General features: G+C 41.8%; 1 protein-coding gene across 1 annotated transcript; it reads right to left on the bottom strand.

Annotated features, from left to right (window-relative positions):
• Positions 1-16,947: 16,947 nt before the first annotated feature.
• Positions 16,948-18,506, bottom strand: lrrc30a (leucine rich repeat containing 30a). Its single transcript, XM_010794683.1, has one exon. The coding sequence runs from the start codon at positions 18,031-18,033 to the stop codon at positions 17,134-17,136; it is 900 nt and encodes a 299-aa protein (XP_010792985.1). The 5' UTR covers positions 18,034-18,506; the 3' UTR covers positions 16,948-17,133.
• Positions 18,507-19,095: the final 589 nt, after the last annotated feature.

Here is a 19,095-nt window from a genome sequence, read left to right as displayed (position 1 = left end):
CCGCGAGAAAAGCTACGCTTTGCTCCCACAATGCAGTTTGGTGAGGCGTGACGTCACCCCTTTCAAAGAAAATGGGCAGAAGCGTTGAAGCTGCAAAACACGCCGTCGTGTGTAGGGTCCGTAAGTGCAGCAGCAGCCAACCAAGTGCTGACTGTTGCTACCTGAAAAGTACTATGCCACCAAAACATAATTTCAGCCAATCACTGTCGTCAGATCTGATGGTCCAAGGGCTACAATTGCAGCGCCCGACCCAAGGCAGTCTGTGAGTTGTTTTGACTCGTACCCAAGGAGACAAAACAGGGAGCTGTCATACACTCTGGAAGCAGTTTTTGACATAAAAATTGAATTATGGATCATCAATATTTTTTTCAAAGTGACAGACACATTGGATTAACCTATGGATTAACCTTCAGCCGCGTTTCTCGTTTTTGATCAGATTATCAGCAAAAGGTGAGCATATCTCCGTGTTTTGCTACCTAAAGCTACGTCGTGTGCATATCCGATAAGTATATATCGATTGATTTATACCTCGAGTGCATTAGCATTTTTTCGCTCAGGGCTCATTTAGACGCTTCTTGTGAGACTTGTGTTTTGTTTCGGTAAACATGGTTCATATAATCAGTTAGCTGAGTTTCTTCCTGTTAAATGAGTAGGACACATGAATAGTTTATTACATTTTAAGAAGCCCTGAGACAGTTTAGTGAGAAAAAAAACGGGGGGGGAAAAGCCCCTTTACAGGTTAAATGGGAATTAAATCATTTTAAGTAATTTTGAGTGTTCCCAAAGCCCCGGTGTTCTGCAGTTTGTGTGGGCCTACTGTACTGTTGCACAGTTTATGCTGTATAATCTATGTCCAGGACAAGGTGTTTGGAAGTTTTGGAAGATTCATAGCTAACCAGACTGAAGATTATGGAGGTATTGATCAGACTTCTCATATTTTTAAGCCTCAATTTGTCTTTGTCCTCCCCCCCTCCCCCTCTAACATCACCAGGAGTCATAATTTAAGGGGTCTTTTCTCCAAAAAAATGTACTTTACTAATTTAATTTGAACAACTAAGAGTAAATAACAACTGGGAACACTGTTGACCATAGCATGAAGACCATATGATATGAAATGACACCTAGTAAATGGACTTGAGTGTTTTCTCATCCGGCAAAATGTTGATTAAATCCAAGGGTATAGGATTGATGTTTGACCGATCAGTGCCTGATTGTTTTTTTAAGCTTGGTGTCATGAACAAATCTCTGATGGTACCAAAAAAAACGTTGACATTCAATGCCCAGCCCTAATTATGTTCACACTCCGTATCTCTGAGTCCAGTCCCACAGCAGCTGTACACTGAGCGGTTTCCTCAGTACTTTCTGTCATCCCAGCGCAGCATCGCTGCCACTGCACTGCTACTCTGACAATTTGGAGAAAGCACAGCAGGGGTGACGCCGGGGTGAGGTTTTCCCCAGGGAAAGTAACCTGGTGGGTTGAAGGGGAGAGATTTTCAGACACACAGGTGCTGCTGAATATTAGTCTCACTGCGAGAAGTCTGGGCTCATGTGACTGAATTATTCATCCTCTGAAGCCGGGCCGTGTGCCTCTGCCTCTACAATCCTGATCTGCACTGTTTGATGCTGCTGCAACTTCCCAGCAACTCAAAAAGGCTGTGGAGCCAAAACTGACATGTCCAAGGCAGGCATGGGAGTATAGAAAAAAAATACACAGATATATTAACACTTAATTCTGATCTCGTTCATATTCCAGAAAAGTTTGCCTAAAATTAACTTTTTTGCAACAACATCCTGTCCATTAAGGTCCATCTGTAGTTTAGTAAAGTTGAAGAAAAATGCCTTCAGTATGGCGCCGTTCTCGACTGTAGAGGAGATTATTTTATTTAATAAATGATTTAATTTAAGTCATCAGGCTGACACGGACATGGATGAATATAAGATCTGGCACTGAAATGATTTATGTTGCCTCATCTAATGCGATGCAGAATACACGCTCAGCAATGCTGCGTACTCTCAAAGGCAACCCTAGCAATTTGTTAAATGACTTGTAATATACACCTAACTGACTAAATGAATGAGAAATGTGAGAGGTATTGATTTTTTAAATTGCTGTTAAGAGGTCAACTTGTTGCAAAGAATGAGAAATTCTTACACGAAAACTTCAAGACCTCACATTCTACAGAAGAGCCTGGCCAGTTATCATCACATCCGGTGGAAGTTTTATGCTGAAATGCAGGGAATTCTACACTTCAGGACAAAACAGCTGTGTCTCCTTGTGTTTTATACTAGCTAGCATCACGCTAACTGCTATACGCTACTAGTCTAACTATTTACGCAGTTTGTAGCACAACAACACATTTTGGAGCACAGTAGCCAACACCATAGCAAAATGGAAAAAAGACTAGATTTGGTTAAACAAATGTGGTGACAACACTTGAAAACGATAAAATATGCTTTTAATGTGAATCTTGTCCCCCGTCTCCTTATTATAAATGTCTATAGGCCTACTGCTGCCCTTCAGCCGAGGATCCCATTATGAATAATGCTCCATTTAGAGATCTATAGGGACGGCAAAAGGGAATTTCTCAGTTAGCCTTGAGAATTGCTCAAAGAATACTAGAACAGGGAAAATATGTGTTTGCATTTGAGGACAACCATTGCTTCAGCAGTGGGAGAAAAAAAGATATCCACTCTCTTGAAAATGATTCACATTGTGTTCAGAGACTTTTATTTGCAGTTCTTGAGGCTGTAGAGTGCAGAGAGACAATTGGATAAACTCCTTTTAAAGTAAAAAAAAAAAGCATACAAATTAAGACTTCACTTTAATAGCTTCTACGAAATATTTAAAAAAAGTTAATTGTGTCGTTTATTTAGAGTGCTATTTGTCATGATACAGTGGCTGTGGCACTGATGATAACAATCCAGAAAAACCAACTGATGCTAGAGGCGTCCTACATTAATTACTCCTTTGCCCTGATACCAATAAGTCTCTAAGACATCCCATTGAACAGAAAGCATCCTCCCGGGTAGCGAACTATCATTACAATCAACTTGTCAGATTTGCACCGGTTTGTTTATTCAGATGTGCATTATTCCAAAAACATGTGTTTTGAACTTGTGTTTCCGTTCACAATGCACCCACACTTCTAATGACTCCTGTGCCCTATAATTTCTGAAGCGCGACAAAGTCTGATTACAGGGTGGGAGTCAAGCTTCAAGCCAAGCATCATCTTTTCCGCTTATTGTTTGTGTTTGCTCTTTCTTTAACAAGGGCCCTGCAGCTGTGCGTCTCTAGTCGTTTTGGATGAAGCAGTGTTTAACACCAAAGTGATTTAGTACAACAGATCGCTGCGGTACAGCCCATGGCTACTGATTTTCAATGCATTGTTGGCTCGGAAACGCTGGCAAATTGAACAAGGGCCGTGTTAAAAACTGAGGGATGGACTGATAGTCTTTGATAGTCGAGCAGTTAGCCAAGATGTCCCCAGAAGAGCCATTAATGCACTTGTCTCGTCAGATTTCAGTGAGTTAACAGACTGTCGCAAGGACAAGTACAAGTGAGAATACGATTTATGTTGCGATAAGCCACACGGTTAAAAATAGTGATTGACATTCAAGGAAAACCATCAAATAATTCCATTCCCACAAGCTGCTTCCAGTTTCAGGGCATAAAGAGGCTAGTCACATTATCATCCTCATTTACCAACAGTTCATATTTTCTGCTACACTGACACACACCCCCCACCCCCCCTCTGGCTCCGACAGCTCCGAAGTGACCACCCTGTGCCGTGCGGAGCGTACAGTAATGCCATTAAACCTTTCCCTGGGGAATCAGTCACGCAGAGGTTTGAGCTTCGGGGCCAACACAAAAGAGACCCATTTGAAAACGAGCCAAGCCCAGCCTGAGGAGGTCAGAGGGCTGTTTACAGAACAACAGTCTCTTATCGGCTGTACGCTTCCCCGAGGAGTCTCCACCGCAAACAGATAACAGCCTGCAAATAGGCGCCAGAGTGTGACCGATAGGAGTATAATCAGGTACGTTCTGCTATGGGAGGGAGAAGTGGAGGACAAGGGTGGATAATGGTGTACTCAACTGTTAGCGGTGAGATCCTATGTGAGAGGATACAGCTGCATTAAAAAGATAGAGAGAAGGTAAATAAAGTTGTGCAATATGTCCCTCTCTAAAGGCCATGAAAGTGTACATGATAGTTAATTTTTTCACGTCCTAATAACCGTTATTCAACACGACCACTGAGAGCTAATTCATCCCCGGGGGAACGCTTCATTATTGAATAGTTAAATGGTCAATAAGTTCAGCCAAGGCAGCTTTTTAGCACAAGGGCAAATAGACGGGTGTAAAAGCCAATGCAAATAACCAGCACTCAAACAAGGGCCTAATGCATTAATGACTGCATGACGTGCGCTAATGTGACGGCAACAGATTCAGACTGACAGTAATGGAGAATTTTGCCCCTGGTTATACTCATAAGGCCCGGACTGGGAGAGGAGGAGGAGGAGGAGGGGATGTACACCTGCCTACTGCCTAAGCCTTGACATAAGCCTAATAAATAACAGGAGACAAGGTGAAACAGCAGTAGCAGCTCCCACCTCTCCTCTCTTCCTCCTCTTCCTCTTCCTCCTCTCACTGCAACCACCTACACTGCCACCGGTTGTGTGAGAGCTGCAGCCTACAGACAGCTTCCTGGCACCACAGAGTCTCCTCCAAGTTAGCGAGTGCACTTGTCCCGTGAAGGAGGCAACTTGAGTTATTCATGAAATGACACAAGTAACTTTGCACCTTCTCAGCGAGGTGTCTGCGGCGTCGAAAGCCGTGGCGGGAGCTTTATTTGACAGACTTGAAATTAAAGCTTCACGCTCGAGGTCAAGGCTATAAGCTCACCTGAGCCAAATATCAAAGTGTGCTCCATCAGAATCAATTTCAGTCCACATTTAGCAACGGTTAAAGGTGACGATGGTGAATAGAAACTGATTGAACAGCGGGTTTTGAAGATAAAGAAGGAATGTGACGGGGTCGGGGTCAATCTAATCTTCAGTGTTAAACCATTGGTGCCACTGCCAGTCATTGGACACATTTTTCAAGTAAAAAAATGCTTTCAAAAAGGTTAATAAAAGTGAGCTGACATCGATACTGGTACGCAGATATGAGGCCTTACAATGCATTGAGCAGATGCACAGTAATGTCCCGATTTAAACTGCCTTTCCTACTCCTCCCCAGTTCCCCTCCCCCTCCTCGTCACCATTAATAACAATTGAGACCCTTGGAGCATTAATTAGTGAGACTTTCCTGCGTGCCTGGACTCTGAGCCACCTACAACGAATGCAGACTCCGGTAAACATGGTGCGCTGCATAGTAAGTTGTTTTTCCACACAAGTTTTATTATTACACACACACACTCACACTCTCTTGCAAACACTCCCCTCTCTGTCTCTCACCCTCTCTTCATTAGGCAGCCCCCTGCGCTGGCCTGTGTGCGATTCATTAGCTTTTATCCTCTTCATTTGAAGAAGGAGCTGTGTATAATTAGAGCATCTCTGTTTGTCCAGCATCCTTCACACAGTCACATCTCAAGGCCAATTATCATTCCGTCGCTGAGCTCCCGGATAACATAGCCACATCAGCGGCCTCGAGAGCAAACTTCAAACTATTACCGCCTCTCAAGAATGTAAATAAAATCACTTGGTAATCAGCAGCTAATGATTGAATGTGGAGTGGCACTCCAGGGATATGAAGATGATGAACCATATTGGTAGACTTTGACTCACTTTCTGTTTGCTTTAAAGTGCCCGATATGCCAGCACTTAACCACTTTCCATACTTACAGTGCAGAGTGAGAGTAAATTGGGACTGTCACATGTTTGTTGTTGTGTTGGCTCCAGCACTTTGACTTCAGAGTCTTTGTTTTATCTCAAAGTGCCTTCAGATTTAATTTAAGCTTTAAAGCCTTAATTGAACTTTAATTAAACACTCAGTGTGGGAATCATAGCTTTTTTATACGAAGCCCCCCTAATCTTAGGACAGTGCAGCAGGACAATGATCTTAAACATACAGAGGAAGCTCCCAAAGAGCTTGTTATGGTCAACAAAGGAATGTCATGACGGGCCAGGTCAGTCAGCTGACTGTCCTAACTATCATGTGTTTCTCTTAAAGTGTCAGCTGATGCCTTGTGGTCATAGCTTGGAAAGGATTGACATCAAAATATAAAATGCCAATCGACAGAAAACAAAACACAGGCAATGTGAGGCAGAGAAAGGTGAGGAGTTCAAAAAGGCCTCACTCAGCCAGATAAGTCATCCTGTTTGCAGTCTAACACAATATGTGTTTTATTTTATTTTTTAAAAAGAAAGAAAAAGCATTTATAAAAGATCAGAAAGGCTCCCTTTAACCAGCTGAAGGGTGTGTGTGTCAGTGTTTGATTGACAGCTTAATAAACATGCGTTGTAGCCAGTGGGGGACTGGCCATTGGAACGAATCCCGATGGACCGGTACTGAAGTGGGCCGGTCGGATAAGGCACTAGCACCCCCCGGTTGACAATATACTAGCGGTATTTACTCGCGGTACCGAGATGGGCCGGCGGTACCGAAGTGGGTCGATCGAGAGTCCCGGGCTGATTTTTAGTCCCAGTCCGCCCCTGGTTGTAGCTCACGTGTAATGAGTAGACAGCATGCTAGTGGTCTTAAAGAGTAAAGGCCACATCAACATCTAACAGGTACAGTCTTATTTCAAAATACATTTACATTATGTTTAATGTGCTGCAAATTATAAGCTAACTAGTTAACCATCCACTCGTCTGCTGTGCCCTTCAATTGGGTTCTACATAGTGAAAGAGCTACACCTTAAGCACTGCTCATCTGCTTGAGTCTTAAAACACATCCAGATTAAAGCTGAGAGTCAGGAAGACCTCACAGTCATTTTAAATCCATGTGCTTCAGTGGAGAGACAACAAATAATGTGTCACTGTGCAAATAGACTGCACTTTCCATTGGTACCTTAAGCCAAGCTATAATACCACTTTTATTAAATTTCAGTCACAGAGGAAAAGGAGAACGAGATATTACTTTAGATGCCATACAGATCCTTGATGGAAACGACTATTAACTAATGTGGCTTATGTGAGTAGAGTTGTGTCACAAACTCTTTTAATTAAGTTTCTTTAGGAGACTAGTGATATTACCTTCTGCGTCCAAAAATTGAAAAAGTAAACCCTTGCTTTCTCTTGCACTGCTATGCATCATCAATCTGTGGACGTTTTCTCGGTAGTTATTCTGTGATGAGATATTGTTTACTTCTTCTGGCATGTCGACTTCCCCAACCTCCCTTATCTGCTTCTTCAGTTGCTGATTTCCTACCATTTCCAAGAATGCCTCGTGGCAACTTCCAGAGAACAGATGCTGACTTTTCCCATCGAAACAAAGCTGTATAATGCGTCAAGCTGTGTGCCCTTCGCGCACAATGCAACATGTTTTGTTATTCTGATATAATAAGTCTAATGGGGATATCAAAACATTAGATATTCTCCTTGTATATCATTCGTTTCTCAGTTCTTGATCTTTCATTTAAAAAAAAAAGGACAATAGTTTCTGACATTAGCTGCAGATGCTTGATTGCAGATATTGAATGTAGGATGTTATGGAAATATCTTAATGTCATAAAAATAACAATGTATGGCAACACTGAATGTATTTGATTGGGTGTTTAGGGTGGAATTTCCCTTTAAGTGTTGCAATGTTGTTTGTTATTGGGTATAAAACTGAGATACACACAAGTCGAAAGGTCACATGTTAGAAAGCAGACAGCGGTGATTTTATTTTCCACTCATAGTATTACGATAGACTTCTCTACTCATGAAAATGGATAACTGTCAGTCTTGCACTTCAAACAAATACTCAGGTCAATACAGCAGCACTTAGTATTAGCAAGTTCTTAAAGTTATGTTTTTAGAGTGACACACCCCACGTGTCTACCAGCTATGATCAGTCTAAAGACAGCCCTCAGCAGACCCTTTTCTCTGAAAGCACACATGTACCCGCAGTGTTTGAACAGCTTCAGTAAATCCATGCGTTTCCACCGCCTTCATTATCATAATAAAAGTGTCTGAAAAGCAAAGTTACAGAAGAATGTAGACACCTCACTTTCTGCTTTGTACTATCATCAATCACCATGGAGCGGTTTTTCTCTCTCCCTCAACATTGGTGGAAGACATCGAGAAAAAGGAAAAAAAAAAAGACATGCATATTTAATTTCATTCTCCACTGGCTCAAACAAAGAAAACTGCCACCCTTCAGGACACCTTTCGGAAAAGTCTCTATTAAATCTGAGTCAGCTAGGGGAAAAAAGAAACATTTCATAAGTGGAAAACTTTATCTAAATTGTTGCCAGACTTCAAATGAAGTGCTGTTTATCTTCCCCAGCCGCCAATGTGTTGTTTTACTCCTTAGTCACCGCCTGGATGGCAATCAGGATCGGTCAACCAGCACGCTATCAGCAGCAGTCACTCTGCAATGACAAACTACAGCACTACACTCCAAGCATGGGCATTATTCTCTACACACGACTCGCCCCTATCAGAAAACAAGGCAGGTTTTATGGCTGCTGGAAAAGGTGGTAAACATAACAAAGCGCACAGCTCCCTGGAATTTAATGTGCTCGGGGGGGGAAAGACAGAGTAGAGATATCAAAGGCCAGACCTTCTTGGAAGAAAAAAAAAAAGAAGCGGTTCCTCATAATGTATAAAACAGGAGCACTGGCCATACAGCACGTGATTTATAGTGTTGTTTGCTTTCTCTCTGAACCTGGAGCATCCAGTGGGCATTGTGGATATGCAACAGGGGGGGGGGGTTCATTTCTACCATGCCACTGAGAGCACATAAGCAGGTGCATAAACAAGTTCACAAGAAGGAGAAAAGATGAAACTGATACAGCGTGATACTGATTATGGAGTTTTTTTATGCGTAAATTAAAAGACCACCAAAGGACTGTTTCTCTGTGATCCAATTGAGACTGCACAGTCACAAGGCGCGCTGAAGTAGACGGCTACTCTGGTTACCTCAGTGATCTAATTATCACATGAGCTGTTATCACATACTTTCCATAACAAATGTCCCGAGCCACATGCACAGGCTCAAATGTTGCCCGCGTCTCTCCCATCCTTGTGTGGCTAATCCGTCACCTAGCCAGAGAGAGCAACACACATGCAATTGATTTTCCTCCTGGTTTACATATTTACACACACACTCATGCAATTAGGAGCGCATTTATCGATGGTTTGGGCACCGCTGGGAGCCCTACAGTGCAGCCCACTCCAATAAATCTCCCAGTCCTGAGGCTGCCAGCGGGGCAAGATTGATGAACCTCAAACAAAAATGGACTGGGAATACTTTGAGCTGCAGGGTAAGAGTTCTCACTAGTATTGACCCTTTTGCATTCTGCTTGATTAAACAGTTTATTTATAATGAAACCTTTTAATATATAATCTGTAAGTCTCTAAATGTGCCAGTGATAAGAAAGTGGGGATGCATAAATAAAAGACAAATGTGATTTATTTAGCAGTTAAGTTGTTTTGTTAAATCAGAGTGCTGATCAAACGGACATTTTGACACAAAGTTTGCAAAGTGCATCTACATTGTGATCTATGTGTCTGACTCTCGGTCCTCTGCTCGGAGCAGCTTGGCTTCATCATCTGGGTATCATATTATATGTGTGCCATGCTGCCCCCAACAGGCTCTCTGCAAAATGCATCAGTTGTCTGTTGAATCCCACAGCATCCAGCTCTAACTGAAGCCACACTTCCCACAACAACTTCACCTCACACACTGCTTCCTCCAGGGCTAAGCAGAATTTTAAATCAAACACACTTTCATAGGGGGCCATATTTTTGCAACACGTTTTCAATGGAACTGATCGTATTGACAGTATGGATCACCCTCAGACTGGGCATCCATTGTCTTTATTGATTGGCATGAATACAGGCTAATGTGCCTTTTTCCACATAGATAATGCCATTGTAAAGACAGAATAAATGTCCCTTTAGGGGCTAAATCAGAATGTCTAGTCCCCTTGAGCCATCTATGGCCATTACAATGACTGTGAAAGTCTGCGCTATAATTTCACTAATTTAGTCAAATCCCTATCTGCTGCTAATGAACTTTTTTCTCCACAAAGCTTTGAATAGACTTATTCCAAATGAAGGTGCCCTTGTATGAATATCATTCATTCAGAGTAGTGCAGTGTTTGTGTCTGAAGTGTGCAGCAACAATCAGTCATTCAGTGAAAGAACAAATTCATCACATTTGCAGTGAAACTCCAAAGAAATGTTGCAAAGCAAACACTTTTCAGAGAATTACTAAAGCTGTATTCTCAGAGTGCAAGGTCAGTTCAATTAAAAGTGTACTTGTATACAAGTTATTTAATTAAAATAGCTTTTTCAATGGGGACCGCAAACACAGAGCTCTACAAAATATGAACTATATATGCATGTACTGCAATGCAAGACAGTTATAAAAAAGAAAAACAATAAAGAGAGGAAGAAATGTCGTATATAATTAACAGTATGAGGGATATGGCATTATGCATAAAAGTATAACTCTTTCAGCACCTAACCAACCAAATTAGCAATAATTCAAATTAAGCATTTAAGGTAGGGAACTTCACTTTAACATATGTCACTATGGTCAAAGGCAGGGACATTAGAAATGAAGTTCACTGGCAGTTCACGGAGAAAACTGAGGAAATCTCAGTGTGGCTTATCGCCTCGCCGTATGCAACCAATAGCGGACCAGCAGACAGTGAATCCCTTGAGGTTAATCACATTAGAAAGCAACTTATCAAGATAAAGTTAGACACAACAGAAACAAATACACAAATTTAAACATGTGCCCATGTCTGCCGTGAAAAGCGGCGGGGTTGATCCCGTGGAGGAACACACCTGCTGGTTGCGCACGGCGGCACAAAAGGTGACAAACATTTCATGAGTGACAATGAAGCAGAGGCAAAATGTGTCAAATGTGAGTGGAACTAATGTTATAAGCTGACTTATTGCCACCTCCATATAACTTAAGTTACTTGCACGCTGACATATGCTCGAATTTACGCCACATACATTTGTTAAAACGAATTGTGACCACAAACATTAGGAAAAGCGATCTGAAATGCTAAATATCAGTTGTAAACTTAACATTTTGAGTAAAATATAAGACGAACTAGTAGAGAAACTGAGTTTAAGTCCTTTTCCCCTCAATTTCGGCTCTCGTTTTCGGCATAAATCCGGACTGCGCAGTACGTGCAAACATTTCCAGGTAATTCTCCTTACCTTTAAAAACTTCCCCTTGCGCGGACAACAGCAGGGTTATTGCAGCAAACAAGCAATTGATAACTTTATCCATGTCGACACAGCCGTGGTAGCGTTAACCCCCAGCCGCGGGGTTAACTGGCAACTCTTCTGTCTTTTAACGCAACTTGAATCCCGATACACTTTTAAGGAGTGTTCAATCTAAAGTATCTTCTCCCTCTCCTCCGTCCCTGGGCTTGCTGTCGGGCTGTGAGGGGACTCTGACGCCGAACACGGCTGCTCCTTGCCGGCTTGCTCCACACTTGGAGGAGGAATGTGTGAGTGAGTCCTGATTCCGGAATTACGCGTGGATTGAGTGGTGGTCCGGCAGCTCCAGAGCAGCGGCTGTGAGCGCGCTGTGTGGCCGGTAGAGGGCGCGTGTGACAGGCGGAGGCGTCTTCCGCACCTGACCGTCCTTCTATTGGCGTTTATTGGGACCAGCTGTGGAGACTGGAGCTGAGAGAAGTAGTGCCGTTAACCCGGGCCAGGTAAGAACCTGACATCGTTCATTTAAAGTAGTGATACAAAGTTAATACTCAGAGATCAATCCGCCAAAAAAAACGAGAGAAGAAGAAGAAGAATACTCAGAGATACTGCAAATGATCTCCTGACAGATAGGAAGTATCTTATATCTAAAAGGTTGTTTTAATGTTTATATTGCCCTTTAACATTGTATTTTGCTGACAATTGCTCTACTTCCTCATTGTCTTGGGTGCTTAACCCCACTGTTGTGTAAACATAATCATAATTGCCAATGCTGGTATTTCAACTACTAATTTCTGTGATTATACATATTTTATGAGGATCTTATTAAAGCTCTTCCCTTTTCACAACTTGAATGTGAACATTAGCAAAGGGTGACTTCGACCTAAGAGCTCTAAATCCCTGTTATGACTTTACTGTTAAACCCCATTATTAAAAAAAACCTAATAGACATATTTCGATTTTGGGATTAACACTGTAGTGCTTTTAAATATACCTTATGGTGAGATTATTCTTCAACTGCTGTCTCCAAGGTAAAACAAACACAAGCTTTAAAGCTCATCTTTAAAACCCACCTGGAAAATAATTGCTTTAAAGGGCTTAGAGAAAATTAAAATGAACAATCCCATAATATTTAAGCATACTGCATCTGCTGATGTTGATCATGTGATGTGAAAATCCAGAAAAGGCCAATGGACCTTGTGGTGAAATTGTTTGGTCAACCAAATTGGACATTTTAAGACATTATCCTCCTATATCTAATATGACCTGGCATTGACTGTACTGAAACAATGGCCTTTTTTCCTGGATAAGTACATTTCTTAACAACGTCCACTGGAAGGTGATTTTATTAATTACAATACTGAATACGCCATATAAGCCTTTTTCCTGCTCAACTAGGCACCATATTTTAATAAAATCATATTTCCTTAAAGTCATTGCCTGCTGTTTTCTTAATCACAGTTCACCTTGTTCGCCCTCTCTGATCAGATTCAAGCATTGATCATATTAAAGGCAAACCCAGACTGACCTTCAAGAGGACTTCATTAGATGACCTGGCAAGACAAAGCCACGTCATCACACACACGTTTTTTTCAGCCTCAATGAATTAATTATGATGCCTTACTTAAATATATACAAATATTTGTCCAGAATTAGTCTTATCTGAGACGACAAGCGCAAACAACCTCAGTATATTCTCATAGCAATATCAAACAAAGAGATGGAGAAGCAACTAATGACAAAGTCAAACAATGTCATTCCCTTATTGTTTTTGCATGCATAAACACACATGGCGATTTCACTAGTACAGCAGTTTTCACGGCTAATTAAAATGCAGCCAGATTGACACGGGTCTACATTTAGTCTGAAAATGACCTCGCGTTGTCAAGGATATACGGATCCAGTTGTTGTTTTCCTTCATAAAACAAAGGCTGTAGCATTTCATAGAAGAGTCACATATGTTTTTGTGGTCTTAAGGTATTGTCTTGGCTGTTGCCAGGAATGCATGAATACCAGCCTGAGCAGAGCTGTCATGGGAGTTGACGAGAATGTTCACTCCTTCAATTGGATGGAAGAATGAATGGATAGCATCATTGTCTGCACTGGTGAATGCAGAGAGAGAGTGTGTTTGTGAGTGTGTGATTGAGGGCTGGTTCATGAAGACATGTTCAACAAATGTATAACAATATCCCACTCCAGTGTTTTCAAATCTACTCTCACAGAAATATCAGATGAACTCAAGTAGTCTTCTCCTTAATCAACGCCATCCTCCTTGTACCAAATGTGTTTGATTGTAGTTATTTTAAACTGGATTTGACATTAAGGTAGACATCGTTACTGCAGTTTCTTTATATTATTTAACTGTCAGTTTGGTCACATTTGAATTTGTAGGGCTATTCCTGACCTATGTAAATCTGATTATATGCCATGTATCCATTACATTTAGTTAACAATTATAATTGTATTTTAACCATTCATCCATAACTATAAGCTAACAATGTTGACCAACTGGGCCTATCTGTTACTTTTAATGCTAACTATTTAGACAAATGATCACTTGATAATTGTTTACTTATTTTAACCTTCTTTTTCAACCATTTATCCTATTATTATTATTATTATTACTTTTAGCCACCTAGTTCTACCAATTATCTATTACTTTAAGATAATATTTGTTTACCTTTTTACCTACTACTTGGCTAACCATTTTGGATTTGTCTACAGCTTGTTTTCAAGCACCTTTAGTTTGTAGGTGTTACAGACAACTCAATATATAATAAACCATTATCTGTATTTTGCCATATTGATTGAGCTTCAGAAGCACTTAGCCTTGTCTAGGAATATCGCTGTATGTGATAGCAAAATCAAGCCCATCGAGCAGGTTGTTGTTGTTACCCGGTAACCTTCCACAAGCTTACTTTCATCACAATCTCAAAGCAAGACACTGAAACGCTTTGACATTACTCTGATTGGATGAGAGGAAGTGCCTCTAAAAGGGATGCTAGGATCAAAAGACTCCATAGGACTCAAAGGTTATGAAAGTGGCCTATACTGTTTCAGTGACTCACTGTTGTTGATTTCCAAACAACGCCCTGAACTTTTGAATAGCTGATATTGACATTTCATCGTGGAGAGCCGTCACCAAATCCTTTCTTGCTCATATCACTCCCTGCAGGAACGGTTTGAATCAGTTAAACTTAGGAATGATGAGCTTAATAACACTTTGTTGTAATTGACATAAGTGGTAGTATAATGCTGTTTGTCAATAAATGCCAATCACATCACCCAACGTGAGGAGTCTCAGTGTGACTGAATAAATCACAGACTTCAAACTGCTCTCCAAAGAAAGTCTTATTAAGCCTCTCCTCATGTGGCTGCCAAACAGCACAGATTTTAACATTTAATTCCATTGTGATTATCCCGTGCCTTGATTGTCAAAAGCTCAATACGAGATTGATTAGCTGTCCTTCATTATGGGAAGTCATGAAGCTGCCGCTGGTGCCAAACTGTTTTCCAAGCTCAGGCTTATGAATGCAAAATACCTTTTGAATGGAGAACACGGGTGCCAATCTGTGCTCACCCAGTTGTTATATCTTGCACATTGTCTCATTATAAAGCAAAGTTATTGGAGCATGCAGCAATTAAATAGGATCAGCAAATACTACAAAGCATGCTAACTGCAGTCATGTGTGATCCCTGGTGTACAGCTGACCACTAGTGAGTGAGGACCGTTCAGTGGAATAAGGGGATTTCCAGACTGCAAAGATTCACTTTAATTAATTGGGAGAGTGTTTAATGTGTGTTTTACTTCAGTGGAGGTCAATGTTTGGAAGTCAATAGTGGAACCTCGACTGTACTTTGGTTATTAAATAAAATAAATAAACATTTTAATTAAGGGTCAACAACCTTTACTATCTAAAGATGTACAAATGCAGCCTGCTTGTTTTGGGGATGTCTTTTCTAATTACTTTTTTTGTATGCTCACCACAGTTAAAGCATATATGGGTAGGCGAAGCAATTCTCACACATTCTCCATATCACTTTCCTACCTCTGGTCTAGATAGTTGCTGATGGAATATGTGTTTGTATACTGTAAATATAATGGTCACCTGTCAAAAGAAGACAAGTCTTTGTGTATTGTTTTATCACCAAAATAGTAACAGCACTGCAACCTGAATTCAGGCCATCTGACTCACATTGATGCAATACCTTTTTAAGAGCTTTATTTGACAACATGTCCCGGGATCACTATCTGGGACAAAGACTTATTCTAGAGGGAATTCTCGTGTGTGTGTGTGTGTGTGTGTGTGTGTGTGTGTGTGTGTGTGTGTGTGTGTGTGTGTGTGTGTGTGTGTGTGTGTGTGTGTGTGTGTGTGTGTGTGTGTCATGTATTAGTGTGTGTTCGTAGTGTGTGTGTGTGTGTGTGTGTGTGTGTGTGTGTGTGTGTGTGTGTGTGTGTGTGTGTGTGTGTGTGTGTGTATAGACACACTACTGCTACATCTTACTATCAGCAACCTTGTGGTATAATATAAGAAATAGGTTTACAGATACAATAACATTATGTCATCATAACGTAAAGCTACACTAATGAAGTTTGACTACAAGCACCTTAATGTTAGTTTAAGTGTAAAATGCTTTGCAATAAAGCACTTAACAACGATTATCACAGTAAAAAAAAAAAAAAGCTGATATCTATAACAGTATGGAAAGTGTGTTCAAAATTGGAACTAATCAACCTTTTGTGCAATCCAATTAACGTTATCTTACTGTTGACGCTTAACATCATAAAACTCAAATATAATTTGGAAAACATCATTTTAAAATATGATAAACTATTAGTCCTTGATTCCATTAAAAGTCGCGTAACGATATCAACTTATAGTCCGGTATCCTATCCACTCACTATGAATTAAATACTTTCACAATACTTTCTTTGCTTTAAAGTATGTATGATTGTTGCCGTGCTACAGTAAATGCATATCCAAATTGGCTGCAGATATGTAACAAAATAATCCAAATGTCGATTTACAACCCCTCTGAGCTTTAATCGTGTTTATATTTGCTTCAAGTTATTTGAATTTAATTAAAATTGTTCCACAGTAGTCCACATTTTTTAGGATGCACTTTTCAATCATATCACTGTGAGTTTGTTTTCCATCGTTTGAAATCGTTTGTGTGACAACACGCGACAACCTCAGAGGAGCTGAACCCAGCAGGCAGCTCTGATCTGATGGAGTGGAACAACATTTAATCAGAGTATAAGTCCCTGTTGTGTTTTTGTTTTAGTATTTTGAAGATCTTAAGCCCCCCCGTTCTTTCCACTGACTTTCCACACCTGATCCCCGTGACCTGAATCCAACAAAGGGTGGTGATGTGTAGCTGAGCGCACCCCCATGCCCCCTCACTGCAACAGGCCAAACTATGTCAACTGCCTGGTAATCATCTCCCAAATGTAGACTTGTGAATTTTTACGTGAGCTGAGAGACTTATCCTGACCGCTTTGCTGTGGATTAACAAAGGTTTAGACATGACACAGCAGTTAGTAGTTGTTTTATTATTCAATGCAGTTTTGACATTACATAAAAAACAGGAAATAATATTATTACTGGTCTTAGGTGATCATTATATAATCAGTTTGTGGCAAGAGCAAGGACTCACAGCATGACTAGCATGTGCCAGGGGTGAGGTCTGTGCCAACATCACATTATGCCTCTTTTAGACACACACACACACACACACACACACACACACACACACACACACACACACACACACACACACACACACACACAGAGTAGTCCCTCACGTGGGCTTGAGGTAGTTATAGAGGGCACTGAGACCTCCTTGCAGCACCTCCTTGATAGGCTTGAGGAGGGGGTTGTGGATAATATGAAGTCCTTTATCCATCGGGTGGCAGGCCAACCTCCCGAGTCTGCTGAGTAGGTACAATTCCACTGGCACATTTTGCAGGTCATTGAAGTCAACATTGAGGAGTTCTAAAGACTCCAGGAAGCACAGCGTCTTGGGCAGTGAGTGGATACTGTTTCCCTCCACGATGAGGATCTTCAGATTAACTAAGTCCTGGATCTGGTCGGCGATGGTCTCCAGACGGTTGCAAGCCAGTTGAAGAAAGACCAGACCCTTCATGCTGTAGACGCAGGTGGGGATGTGAACGATGCGGTTGTGGCTGAGGTTGAGTTTGGTCAGATTGTGCATGGCCCCCAGGCTGTTGGGGAGGCCTGTGATCTGGTTGTTGGCCAGGCTGAGCACCTCCAGGCGGGTGCAGCGCCCCAGCTCCTCGGGGACTTCGCTCAGGCGGTTTCGACAGGCGAAGAGCACGCGCAGCTTCTTCAGGAGGCTGATCTCCACTGGTAGACTTGAAAGGTTGTTCCCCCACAAGTTGAGGATCACAAGATTGTCCAGAGCTCCCAGGGCAGGGGGCAGGGAGCTCAGGCAGTTCATGGACAAGTTTAGCTTCTGCACTTCCCGGAGCTCCCACAATTCAGAGGGGGTCTCGACAAGCGCCCGCATGGCCAGGCTGAGGGTGTTGTAGCCAAAGTGAACCGTGGTGTGTTTGCGGAACCTCTCGGCAGCGGACGACAGGCTGGGCTGGCCGTCTCTAGAAGAACTTTTGCTTCGTTGACGACCACTCCCCTCATTCAGCTCCTTGCTGGAGAAACCGCGAGATTGCTTCCCACCCATCGTCCTCACAGTTGATTCTATCGCCTATTCCAAGATGTCAGCATCCAATTAGCTGAATCACCACCAATGATAGGATTGGTAAGGGTAACGGTTGTTGATTCAGGGTTCCTAAGCGAGGCACGCAGAACATGATCAGCGTTAAGGTTTGTTGTAGAACTCCTGATGTTTGGCAGCAGCTACACTGAGTCCTCGCTGTGTTTTCCTCACCAAGTTGAGTTGCAGGCAGCTGTAACGGAGCACTATGGGGCTCGTGGTCTGTGTCTCCCAGACCTACTGCCTGTCTTACTGGATTTCAAACACCAGCTGGTCCTGTCACTTCACATGTCCACAGATAGCACCCTTCTCCCCACCCACTACCGGAGGGCAGAGCTGGGGATTGGACGCTGTGAGCTCAATCAGATGAAGTCACTGCCATGATCTCATAACGTAACACCGAAATACACGGGCACACGTGGCACACATTATTCTGTTGGCTCGCCTGCTCTCTTCTCTGAGTGTATTACATTTTCACGTAAAATAGTTTAGATCTTTAACATACCATCTCTGGCTGACCATAATCTCTTTTCACTTTTTATTTTTCTCCTGTCTGCCCCCTGCGCCTTTCTGCATGATCTCTCATCTCCAATGAAATATGGCACCAAGCCGACAGCCGTGAAAACACTGAATCATCTTTCAAAAAAGTAACGGTTCTTAAAGGTATCAGTGGAAACGTATGCACAGACATGCGCTGGTTTAATCTCAAGTGCAAAAGGACATGGAACATTCCACTGCGTTCCTAGAAAGCTCTACTGCTATTCAAAACTCATTCATGTGGCCCCAAGGGAACAATATCTCTTTAAAAGCAGACACTGTAGTGCATTTACATTTTTGAACTTGTCTTTCCCCGCAGCAAGTTACACACTGACAGTTCTGGAGTTTTGTAAGTATCTTTGTACAATTTACTGAAAGTTATTTGTTCCACCTACTATTATAATTTGTCAGTATTTATTTCATATCTTCTGAATACTGTCTGCCTAATCAGCTCACTGCTATAGGGGGGTGGAGATATCCCATCATGCATCT

The sequence above is a fragment of the Notothenia coriiceps genome, unplaced genomic scaffold (genome assembly GCF_000735185.1).
Source record: "Notothenia coriiceps isolate Sejong01 unplaced genomic scaffold, NC01 NC01_scaffold00037246, whole genome shotgun sequence".
NCBI classification, from domain to species: Eukaryota; Metazoa; Chordata; class Actinopteri; order Perciformes; family Nototheniidae; genus Notothenia; species Notothenia coriiceps.
Note: the sequence above shows the minus strand (reverse complement) of the source record. Positions and strands in the feature narration are given on the sequence as shown.

Excerpts from the sequence above, each read along its gene's own strand:
- lrrc30a (XM_010794683.1), bottom strand. The coding sequence starts at position 18,033 with ATGGGTGGGAAGCAATCTCGCGGTTTCTCCAGCAAGGAGCTGAATGAG.